Genomic DNA, 13022 nt, shown 5'->3' on the forward strand with positions numbered 1-13022 from the left:
AGACTGGTTAGCTGTGCGAGTGACAGCCGCACAGGTTATTTCCCCGTGAGGAATGAAAGTAGCCACAGTTGATGGTGAACCCCTATACAAAGCTTGCCATGGAAAGGAGTAAGAAGGATTGAGTAGAAGGAGTAGGAGATCAGGCGTCCAAGAGCTCTACAGCATCTCCATCCGCTTATCTGAAATTCCCACCAATGAATCTGTATAAGTATCTTTATCCCTTTCATTATTTATGTTTTCGAAAACCCATAAAACTATTCTAATCTGCCTAACTGAGATTTGCAAGGTGACCATAGCTTGCTTCATACCAACAATCTCTGTGGATTCGACCCTTACTCACGTAAGGTTTATTACTTGGACGACCCAGTACACTTGCTGGTTAGTTGAACGAGATTGTGAAGAAAATAAACAATACCTTCAGAGTATACATCCTTTATAAACAAAAGAACAAGTGATCACAATTTCGTCCACCATTTCTCATATGCATTTTTGAATTCTTGGTGTCCAAATATAAAAAATTTCTAACTTTGGTGTCTTGCATGTTTTTCTTTTCTTGAAAATTCTTCAAAAATAAGTCTTGATGTTTATCTTGATCTTCAATGTGTTCTTGGTGTTCATCTTGACATTCATAGTGTTCTTGCATGCATCTTGTGTTTTGATTCATAATTTTCATGTTGTGAATCATTTTTGTGTTTTTCTCTCTCCTCATTACAAATTCAAAAATAAAAAAAATATCTTCCCTTTTTTTCTCTCAAAAATTCGAAAATTGGAGTTTACTTAGTCAAAAAAAATTTTAATACTTAACTATTTCTTATAAGTCAAGTCAAATTTTCAATTTTAAAAATCCTATATTTTCAAAATTTTTTTCAAAAATCAAATCTTTTTCATTTTTTTATTATTTTCAAAAATTTTTAAAATTTATTTTCAAAATCTTTTTCTTATCTTTATTTCAAAATTTCAAAAACTTTACTAACAATTAATGTGATTGATTAAAAAATTTGAAGTTTGTTACTTTCTTGTTAAGAAAGTTTCAATCTTTAAATTCTAGAGTCATATCTTTTAGTTTCTTGTTAGTCAAGTAATCAATTTTAATTTTAAAATCAAATCTTTTTCAAAATATTTTTTTCAATCATATCTTTTCAAAATATCTTTTTCAAATCATATCTTTTTCAAAATTGATTTAAAAAATATTTTCTAACATCTTATCTTTTCAAAATTGATTTTCAAATCTTTTTCAACTAACTAATTGACTTTTTGCACTACAAAAAATATTGGTAAAAATGGCACTAATTTTATGGCAGGTCAAAAAAACTGCCATTATATTTGTTAATTACGGCAACACCAACTCATGCCATAATGCTAATGGTTTTTGTGGCAGCTTTGTTGATTGTGGCGTTTCAAACCGCCATAGAATCTTTTTTCCCTTCTTTAACTCGAGCGATGTTGCATATGAGAGTGTAATTAGTATTGTTGCATATGAGAAAATGAGGACGAGTGTCAATGACGAACCCTAATTTCTTGCCATTATTCATCTTCCTGATTTGTCATTCAACTCCTCGCTATCGCTCATCCCTTTGTTGCAGCTCATCTCCTCGCTGCTGCAAGCAACGCCGTTGTTGCTGCCTTCAGTGAGCTTCTACGATTTGGCTTTGATCTGAAGATTTGTCAGCGTTCGTCTCATCACCATCGTTCATCTCCTCGCCATTGCAAGAAACACCGTTGTCGCCTTCAGCGAGCTTCAACGATTTGGCTTCGATATGAAGATTTGTGGCCGCTCATCTCATCGCCATCATTCATCTCTGCACCATCGCAAGCAACACCGTTGTCGCTGCCTTCTATGATCTGATTTTCAATCTGGCTCACCTCCTCACCTCGGCAAGCAACGCCGTTGTTGCTGCCTTCAACAAGCTTCTACAATTTGGTTTCACCATCTCTGTCACTTCTAATAGGTAATCTACTTAATCTTCTTCTTTGATTTTTTCCTTCCTCTTCATCCTTTTAGATCTAGTTCATGCTCTAGTAGGAAGAAACAAAGAATGCTGGTTCTTTTTGTGTATTTTAATTTTCATTGATCTTTTGTGATGTTGCTGTTGTTAGCTTGTTACTGCTGTATTTTCTGTTCTATTGTTATTTTTTTGCTTCTGATTTTATTTAGTTTGAGTCCTAATCTGTTTTATTAAACTGAATGATCTCATAATCTGCATCATTTGTCCGAAATTAGTACAACATAACACTTTACTTTCTCTTCAAACAAGTCACGGCATTGTGGAGGAACTGATTGGGTTTGGAGCAAGAGTACACGCGTGTGCAAGGAACGAAGCTGAGCTCACTAAGTCTCTCATCTAATGAAATGATTCTGGTTTTAAGGTTACTGACTCTGTTTGCAATGTCTTTGTTCCTCATCAGAGGGAGAAGCTGATGGACTCTGTGTTCTGAATTTCAAGAGAAACTCAAGATCCTTGTAAGCTCTCTTCTTTCTCTGCATTTCATCTGTTTGATATTATTCCCCAACTAAAACTATTGTGTATGTTTTGAATTTACATTAATTGATATTATTCCCCAACTAACACTATTTTGCATAATTCGATTCTATAAATTTTCAAACAATAATAGGAAAAAAAACTTTAATATTCTTATAGTTGAAATCTTCAAGCTGCACTATAATTTGAAGGTGCAGGAGGATGACTTTACAATTCTTCAAGATCCCTCTTAAGTCTTTACTCTTTCAATGCTTCCTGCTCTTACTCTTCAAATTATGACAACATTTTTGTATATTAAGCTTTCATTATAATGTATAAAAAATTAATCATGATTTGTATATGATTTGCATTTTTATGGTTGAATGATATGTTTAATTGGGAATTTCACAAGTTTGAGGTTTTAGAAGAGATGAGGGAGCTATGATTAAAGGCAAGGCATTTATGTTTTGAAAACAACTCTACTGAATTTGGCTTTTCTATTAGGAATATTATTTACTATTCATAGCAACATCTTTCCTAGCTTGTTCAAAGTTCAAAGTCCATGAATTTATTTTATTCTTGTTGAACTGGGACTGTACATTATTTATAAGTAGTATAAGCGGTATTTAGTTTCAATTCTTCATAATATATCTTGAGAACCTCTTTTTGAGTAATTTCATAAGTGGTTTTAGAAGCTATTATATATATTGATGCAGCTCATGTGTATGTATAGTATTGTGTTTTTTTTTTCAGTAAAATTAAAGCTTGTTCACTACTTTAATTCTTCTCTACTTTTGGCCATGAGAAGCTCATGGTTCTTTGTAGTCAGCTCAGCGTTGTAACTTGGATTGATTACTGTTAATCCAAAGATATTTGATCAAATTAGATTAGATTTGATCTGGTTCAATGATGTTTGTAGGTGTAGGTGTTGGACCACACCTTCTACAAGTGTGGAAGAGTAAGAGTGTGTCAACAAAAACAAGAAGCCAACTTAACTACTTTTTTAAGAGTGACCAATGTTGTCAACAGATGACTTGAAATAAGACTATTATAGTTTTCCAAAACTAAATTGATTTTGAGCAGTTTCAACTTTTAGCTTGAGTTGGATGTTCCTTAAAGAGATGAGATAAATATAATATAGCCAAAAGACTTATATTATTATGTAATATTCGGATAATTTTTTTATTAAATCTATCCCACTTTCCTTTATCACAACTGTGTGGCTTTGGACTTACTAGGCACATATGGCACTCCATGACATAGATGCTGCAGTTGAAAGCTTTAAAAATGCATTGGTCTTAGAGCCAAATGATGGTAAGTTGTGATTTTGTATAAGGCCTTAGTTAGACAAGAACTATTAGTGTACTTACATAGTTGGACATTTAATTTTGTCATCTATTTGGTAGGTTCATAATTTATCAGAAGTATTCAATTATTATTTTCTTTATATGAAATATCTTTTCAATACAATCTGAACATAAATGAAATTAACTGTCATTTTTTTATTAAGATTTGAATTTGTTAGGAAATCCAAATGAAGAGGGGGATATATATACTTAAAAGATGAAAAGACTTAAATGGTTATCTTCATCTGTTTGCTCTGGCAATGGCGCAGAGAGAATTTTGGGCAACCCAAACCAAAGTTTGAAGTTAAAAAGACAAGAAACTGAGAACTCTGAGTGCCACAGTGAAGTTAATGTTACTAGAATTGCACTTCCATACATGTTTACTTATTATCTTACCTATGTTGACAGTTATTCTCTATTAACCAAAAATTAAATTTCGTTTACTAATAGGATATTGAGGAAGAATCAGTGGGTGTTAAAAAGGCATGTCCAACACGAGGTGTTAAGAGAAGTCGTTCAGCCGAAGTACATAATCTATCTGAAAGGGTGAGTGAAGACCGTATGCCAATTGTGTACTGTTGCAAATAAATAGCAAATTTTCCATCTGTAGCATATGTTTTGTTGCTTGTGATCTGCATGATTATCATTGTGATCTTCTACTTATACAGAGGCGAAGAGACAGGATCAATGAGAAGATGCGTGCATTGCAAGATCTCATACCAAACTGCAATAAGGTTTACTCTTCCATTTTCACTTTTGTTATGCAGACCAGAGAATTTTCATAAGCATAATAGAATATTTATTATCACTAAGAATTTTAACTTGAAGCAAAAATATTATAGAATGACAGTAATAGATGTCAATATATAACATCTATGTTGTTGTGCATAACAATAGCAAAATATTACTTCTCTATCTATGGGGTCAAAAGGATGAACTTCAATTTTTTTTTTTATTTAGAACTAGTTATACTTGTGCCAACCGATGCATAATTCTTCTTCGCTTTTAATAGGTTCGCTTATTTATACTTTCAAACCTTGAGCCATATTTGCTTCTCCTTGAGCCAAAAATGCAACCAGAGAAACAGAGAAATGAAACAAAGAGGCAGGAAGCATGGCAAGTATATGGGGCCTTGTTGGTGGGTTGCAATGTTTTAATATATATATATATATATACCTTGTTTTTGGTATGCATTAATATATTTGTTTCCAGAAACATCTCTTTAGCTAATTACCTTGGTCATAAACCTTTCAGTGTGCTGTTGGCCAATGTATGCATGAAAAGGCCAAAATCTTCAGCAATTTGCTCTCTCCTCCAACACGTGCTTCTTCTAGACCCAAAGCCATGATTGCTATGTCAAGTATGACTTCACTTTGCTACAATGAGATTTATACTGGTGTTTCAAAATAATGCATGTCCTTTCTTAAATGGATGAATTTGATAAATTACTTTGTGTGCATACCTTTCGATGCATCTTGTATGCTTTGGTTTCCTCTCATTTTAACTTTTCAATTTTTAATTCTTGAAAGAAATACAAACTAAAGGGGGGTAATTGCAGGGCTGATAGTGGAAAATATTTTCTTCTTGATAGAAGATAATGAACAAATGTATTGTAGGTAAAAAGAAAATGCGACAGGTCAACCAATCTAATTTTATTTTTTCTCTTTATATTATTTGACTAGTTATATATTGTTTCTAATGACATTTTTTCTTTGTTATAATTTCAATTTATAACAGCCGGCTTGATAGAAATTCCCTGACAGGAGAGGTTCCTACAAATCTTTGTAAGAGATGAGTTTGGATAATGAAGATGGAGTGTTAGAGCAAGAAACAAAGATGTTGGAGCAAGTTCCCGGGATGAAATTCACACAAGAGACCGAGAAAATAAGGCAGGCTTGTTTTAAAGTTAATTACAAAAGGAGGAAACTTTTGGCCTCCAAATCTTATTTATCATCACTTAGCTAAGCTACTTGTCTTGTATATTCATATTCTATGTAGTAAAAACAGCACTTATTAGATGGTTTAAATACATTATTAGATATTAACATAGGTTAAGGAACTGGATGGTAGATTTGACTGAATAGTGTTTATTGTAATGCTTGTATTTTGGTAAGTTTAGTAAGACAAGGTTTTGTATAGGAGTTATTACTTTTGATTTTCAATAATAAAAAATTATACATTATATTAATATTTTGTTTGTGAGATATATAATATTTCATTTATGGATTATGATTTTTTGCTATTATGAAATTTTAATCACAAAATTATTTATTTAACGCGATAAAAATGACGGTAAAAATTATTTTTTTTAAACGATAAAAAATGTCACTGTCAGTGTAAAATGGCAGTTCAAAAATGCAATTTTAATCAACCAAAACGCTACTGTCAGGGTAAAAATGGCGGTTCAAAAATGCCGTTTTAATAAACTAAAATGCCACTTTGTCAGGGTAATAATGGCGATTCAAACCGCCGTTTTAACCTATTCAAAAACCGCCATTTTAACCGTGGAAATAACGGGGCGGTTTTCAAAAAACCGCCGTAATAACCAGAATGGCGCCCAGAATTACGACACTTTACGAAACCGCCATTCCTGGTAATAATGGCGGTTCAAACCGCTGTAAATACCAAAAAAAACCGCCGTTTTTACCATAATTTTTTGTAGTGTTGTTTGTTTCTTATCTTTTTCAAAACCACGTAACTACTTTCCTCCCTCTAATTTTCGAAAATTACCTCCCTCTTTTTCAAAATTTTTTTTTAACTAATTGTTTCAAATTTTAATTTTTATTTTATTCCTTTTCTTAATTTTTGAATTTTAACTTTAATATTTTTTTTTATTTTAGTTAATTTTCGAAAACTCTTCTATCTCATCTCTGTCTATTTATTTATTCATTTACTAACACTTCTCTTCACCTTAAAATTCGAACCCCCTCTTCCTCTCTGAGTTCGAATTTTCCTCTTTTCCTTCTTCTATTCTTTTCTTCTTCTACTAACATAAAGGAATCTCTCTACTGTTGATGCTGTTGGATTCTGACCTCCCTGCACTCGGAATGGATTTTTTGGAGCTACAGGAGTCAAATTGGCGCGCTCCAGCAACTTTGCGCAAAGATAGACGACGTAAACTGGCATTCAACGCCAGTTCCATGTTGCTGTTTGGCGTTCAGCGCCAGAAACAGGTTGCAAGTTGGAGTTCAACGCCAGAAACAGGTTACAACCTGGCGTTCAACTCCAGAAACAGCCCAGGCACGTGAGAAGCTTAAGTCTCAGCCACAGCACACACCAAGTGGGCCCTAGAAGTGGATTTCTACACTATCCATCTTAGTTTACTCATTTTCTGTAAACATAGGTTACTAGTTTAGTATTTAAACAACTTTTAGAGACTTATTTTGTATCTCATGACATTTTAGATCTGAATTTTATACTCTTTGATGGCATGAGTCTCTAAACCCCATTGTTGGGGGTGAGGAGCTCTGCAACGTCTCGATGAATTAATGCAATTATTTCTGTTTCCCATTCAAACATGCTTGTTCCTATCTAAGATGTTCATTCGCGCGTCACTATGAAGAAGGTGATGATCCGTGACACTCATCACCTTCCTCAATCCATGAACGTGTGCCTGACAACCACCTCTGTTCTACATCAGATTGAATGAATATCTCTTAGATTCCTTAATCAGAATCTTCGTGGTATAAGCTAGAATTGATGGCGGCATTCATGAGAATCCAAAAGTCTAAACCTTGTCTGTGGTATTCCGAGTAGGATTCTGGGATTGGATGACTGTGACGAACTTCAAACTCGCGAGTGCTAGGCGTGATGACAAACACAAAAAATAATCAATGGATTCTATTCCGACATGATCGAGAACCAACAGATGATTAGCCGTGCTGTGACAGAGCATTTGGACCATTTTCACTGAGAGGATGGGAAGTAGCCATTGACAACGGTGACACCCTACATACAGCTTGCCATGGAAGGAGCCTTGCGTGTGTAAAGAGGAGTACAAGAGAAAAGCTGAAATTCAAAAGACAAAGCATTTTCAAAAGTCCAACATATTCTCCATAATTGTATAATAAGTATTTCGAATTTTCCAACATTATTTACTGTTTTTATTCCAACTTTATATTACTTAATCCATGTCCTTTTGTTCATTTGCAAGTCAACTGATAATCATAATTGGTATCCTAACTAAGAATAATAAAATAACCATAGCTTGCTTCAAGCCAACAATCTCCGTGGGATTCGACCCTTAATCACGTAAGGTATTACTTGGACAACCCAGTGCACTTGCTGGTTAGTTGTGCGAGGTTGAGAAGAATTGTGATTTTCAATTTCGTGCACCAAAGCTGCAAGAATCTCATTAGAGATGGCAGACAAGTCAATAAAACAAGCTTATGGATTGTTAGAGGATATGTTAGTGAAGGTTAAAGGCCTTTACATCCCTGCTGATTTCATAATCCTAGACACTAGGAAGGAGGAGGATGAATGCATCATCCTTGGAAGACCCTTCCTAGCCACAGTAGGAGATGTGATTGATGTTGATAGAGGTGAACTAGTCCTTCAATTGAAAGGGGGCTACCTTGTGTTTAAAGCTCAAGGTTATCCTTCTATAAACATGGAGAGGAAGCATAAAAAGCTTCTCTCAATACAGAATCAAACAAAGTCCCCACAGTCAAACTCTAAGTTTGGTGTTGGGAGGCCACAACCAAACTCTAAGTTTGGTGTTGAACCCCCACATTTAAACTCTAAGTTTGGTGTTGGGAGGTCCCAACAATGCTCTGATGATCTATGAAGCTCAATGAGAGCTCACTGTCAAGCTATTGACATTAAAGAAGCGCTTATTGGGAGGCAACCCAATTTTTATTTATCTATATTTCTCTTGTTCTTTTATGTTTTATTAGGTTTATGATCATTTGGAGTCACAAAACAATTGCAAAAATTAAAAACAGAATCAAAAATAGCAGAAGAAAAAGCACACCTTAGAGGAAGAGCTTACCGATGTTTAAACGCCAGTAAGCAGCATTTGGCTGGCGTTCAACGCCAGAATAGAGCATGAATCTGGCGTTGAATGCCAGAAACAAGCAGCAGTCTGGCTTTCAAATGCTAGGATTGCACCCTGAGGAAAGCTAGCATTTAACGCCAGCAACAAGTATCAGGCTGGCGTTAAACACCAGAAACATGCTACATTTGGGCGTTTAACGCCAGAAACAAGCTTCATCGTGGCGTCAAATGTCAGGATTGCATGCAGAGGGCGTTCTACACGCCTAATTGGTGCAGGGATGATAAATCCTTGACACCTCAGGATCTGTGGACCACACAGGATCCCCACCTACCTCAACTCACCATCTCTCTTCTTCACACTATCCAATAACACTCTTCCCCAAACACCCTTCACCAATTACCTCAATCTCTCTTCCTCATCAACTCTTCACCACTCACATCCATCCACTCTTCCCCATAAACCCCACCTACCTCCAAATTTAAAATCTCTTTCCCACCCAAATCCACCCTAAATGACCGAACCTACTACCCTCTCCCTCCACTATATAAACCCCTCCATCCTTCTTCATTTTCACGCAACACAACCCTCTCTTCTCCCCCTTGGCCGAAACCCATACATCTCTCCCTCTCCTCCATATCTTCTTCTTCTTCTTCTATTCTTTTCTTTTCTTTGCTCGAGGGCGAGCAACATTCTAAGTTTGGTATGGTAAAAGTATAGCTTTTTTGTTTTTCCATAACCATTGATGGCACCTAAGGCCGGAGAAACCTCTAGAAAGAGAAAAGGGAAGACAAAAGCTTCGACCTCCGAGTCATGCGAGATGGAGAGATTCATCTCTAAAGCCCATCAAGACCACTTCTATGAAGTTGTGGCCAAGAAGAAGGTGATCCCTGAGGTCCCTTTCTTGCTCAAGAAAAATGAGTATCCGGAGACCCGACATGAGATCCAAATAAGAGGTTGGGAAGTTTTTATCAACCCCATTCAACAAGTCGGAATATTAATAGTTCAAGAGTTCTATGCCAATGCATGGATCAATAGGAACCATGATCAAAGTATGAACCCGAATCCAAAGAATTATCTTCCAATGGTTCGGGGGAAATGCTTAGATTTCAGTCCAGAAAATGTGAGGTTGGCGTTCAACTTGCCTATGATGCAAGAAGATGCACGCCCCTACACCAGAAGGGTCAACTTTGATCAAAGGTTGGACCAAGTCCTCATGGACATATGTATGGAAGGAGCTCAATGGAAAAGAGACTCAAAAGGCAAGCCGGTTCAATTGAGAAGACTGGACCTTAAGCCTGTGGCCAAAGGATGGTTGGAGTTCATCCAACGCTCCATCATCCCCACTAGCAACCGATCCGAAGTTACTGTGGATCGGGCCATCATGATCCATAGCATCATGAGTGGAGAGGAAGTAGAAGTTTATGAAGTCATCTCTCTAGAACTCTACAAAGTAGCCGAAAAACCCTCCACCTTGGCAAGGCTAGCTTTTCCTCATCTCATTTTCCATCTATGCTACTCAGCTGGAGTTGTCATAGAAGGAGACATCCACATTGAAGAAGAGAAGCCCATCACTAAGAAGATGATGGAGCAAACAAGAGAGGCCATCCATGGATCTCAAGAGACGCATGAGGAAGCTCATCATCAAGAAATCCCTGAGATGCCTCAAGGGATGCATTTTCCTCCAAACAACTATTGGGAACAACTTAACACTTCTCTAGAAGGATTAAGTCATTACATGAACCAATTAAGGGTACAACACCAAGAGTACTCCATCATTCTCAATGAGATTAGAGAAGATCAAAGAGCTATGAGGTAGGACCAACAAAGGCAAGGAAGAGACATAGAGAAGCTCAAGAACACCATTGGTCCTTCAAGGAGAAGGTGCCACCATCACTAAGGTGGACTCATTCCTTCACTTCCTTATTTCTCTGTTTTTCGGTTTATGAACCTCATGTTTGTCTATGTTTGTGTCTTTACTACATGATCATTAGTATTTAGTAACTATGTCTTAAGGGTATGAATAATTCTATGAATCCTTCACCTTTCTTAAATGAAAAATGTTTTTAATATAAAAGAACAAGAAGTACATGAGTTTCAAATTTATCCTTAAAATTAGTTTAATTATATTAGTGTGGTGACAATACTTTTTGTTTTCTGAATGAATGCCTGAACAGTGCATATTTTTTGATCTTGTTGTTAAAATTGTTGGCTCTTGAAAGAATGATGAAAAAGAGAAATGTTATTGATGATCTGAAAAATCATAAAATTGATTCTTAAAGCAAGAAAAAGCAGTGAATAACAAAAGCTTTCGAAAAAAAATGGCAAAAACAAATATAAAGAAAAAGCAAGCAGAAAAAGCCAATAGCCCTTAAAACCAAAAGGTAAGGGTAAAAAGGATCCAAGGCTTTGAACATCAATGGATTGGAGGGCCCAAGGAAATAAAATCTAAGCCTAAGCGGCTAAATCAAGCTGTCCCTAACCATGTGCTTGTGGCATGCAGGTCCAAGTGAAAAGCTTGAGACTGAGTGGTTAAAGTTGTGATCTAAAGCAAAAAGAGTGTGCTTAAGAGGTCTGGACACCTCTAACTGGGGCTTTAGCAAAGCTGAGTCACAATCTGAAAAGGTTCACCCAGTCATGTGTCTGTGGCATTTATGTATCCAGTGGTAATACTAGAAAACAAAGTGCTCAGGGCCACGGCCAAGACTCACAAAGTAGCTGTGCTCAAGAATCAACATACTAAACTAGGAGAATCAATAACAATATCTGAACTCTGAGTTCCTCTAGATGACAATCATTTTAAACTTCAAAGGATAAAGTGAGATGCCAAAACTGTTCAGAAGCAAAAAAGTTACAAGTCCCACTCATTTAATTAGAACTAATATTCATTGATATTTTGAGATTTATAGTATATTCTCTTCTCTTTATCCTATTTGATTTTCAGTTGCTTGGGGACCAGCAACAATTTAAGTTTGGTGTTGTGATGAGCGGATAATTTATATGCTTTTTGGCATTGTTTTTAGGTAGTTTTTAGTAGGATCTACCTACTTTTAGGGATGTTTTTATTAGTTTTTATGCAAAATTCACATTTCTGGACTTTACTATGACTTTGTGTGTTTTTCTGTGATTTCAGGTATTTTCTGGCTGAAATTGAGGGACCTGAGTAAAAATCTGATAGGAAGCTGACCTCCCTTCACTCAAAAAGGTTTTTTGGAGCTACAGAACTCCAAATGGTGCGCTCCCAACGGTGTTGGAAAGGAGACATCCAGAGCTTTCCAGCAATATATTATAGTCCATACTTTGTTCGAGTTTAAATGACGCAAACTGGCTTTCAACGCCAGTTCCATGCTGCAATCTGGAGTAAAACGCCAAAAACACGTTACAAACCAGAATTAAACACCAAAAACACGTTACAACTTGGCGTTTAACTCCAAGAGAAGCCTTTGCACGTGTAAAACTCAAGCTCAGCCCAAGCACACACCAAAGTGGGCCCCAGAAGTGATTTCTGCATTTAGACTTATTTTTGTAAACCCTAGTAACTAGTCTAGTATAAATAGGACATTTTACTATTGTATTAGACATCTTTTGTCTCAGTTTTAATCAGTTGTTCATCTTAGGAGACTATTGATCACGTTTTGGAGGCTGGCCTCTCGACCATGCCTGGACCATCACTTATGTATTTTCAACGGTGGAGTTTCTACACACCATAGATTAAGGTGTGGAGCTCTGCTGTACCTCGAGTATTAATGCAATTACTACTATTTTCTATTCAATTCAGCTTATTCTTGTTCTAAGATACCATTCGTACTTCAACCTAATGGATGTGATGATCTGTGACACTCATCATCATCCATCCTTATGAATGCGTGCCTGACAACCACCTCCGTTCTATAAGCAAGAGCTAGAGTATGTATCTCTTGGATTCCTGATGCATGACGCATGGTTGCCCTCATCTGACAACCGAGCCTTCCATTTCGTGAGATCAGAGTCTTCGTGGTATAAGCTAGAATCCATTGGCAGCATTCTTAAGATTCCAGAAAGTCTAAACCTTGTCTGTGGTATTCCGAGTAGGATTCAGGGATTGAATGACTGTGACGAGCTTCAAACTCACGAGTGTTGGGCGTACTGACAGACGCAAAAGAATCACTGGATTCTATTCCAATATGATCAAGAACCGACAGATGATTAGTCGTGCTGTAACAAGCATTTAGACCATTTTCACTA

The 13022-nt window shown here is 36.2% G+C and overlaps 1 protein-coding gene across 3 annotated transcripts; it reads left to right on the plus strand.

The window, feature by feature from the left end:
* The first annotated feature begins 3222 nt into the window (after positions 1 to 3222).
* LOC127748567 (transcription factor PIF3-like) lies at positions 3223 to 5928 on the plus strand. 3 transcript variants are annotated; one of them, XM_052263401.1, is made up of 5 exons: positions 3223 to 3773; positions 4075 to 4151; positions 4256 to 4351; positions 4474 to 4943; positions 5060 to 5928. In XM_052263401.1, exons 1-4 carry the CDS (start codon positions 3704 to 3706, stop codon positions 4588 to 4590), a joined length of 360 nt encoding a protein of 119 aa, XP_052119361.1. In that variant the 5' UTR covers positions 3223 to 3703; the 3' UTR covers positions 4591 to 4943; positions 5060 to 5928. The 3 variants fall into 3 exon arrangements, 1 of the variants encoding a protein (XP_052119361.1); XR_008010688.1 differs by lacking the exon at positions 3223 to 3773 and having other exon boundaries at positions 3846 to 4151; positions 5060 to 5165; positions 5364 to 5928; XR_008010687.1 differs by lacking the exon at positions 4075 to 4151.
* Positions 5929 to 13022: the final 7094 nt, after the last annotated feature.

This window comes from Arachis duranensis, chromosome 6, assembly GCF_000817695.3.
Source record: "Arachis duranensis cultivar V14167 chromosome 6, aradu.V14167.gnm2.J7QH, whole genome shotgun sequence".
Taxonomy (NCBI): domain Eukaryota; kingdom Viridiplantae; phylum Streptophyta; class Magnoliopsida; order Fabales; family Fabaceae; genus Arachis; species Arachis duranensis.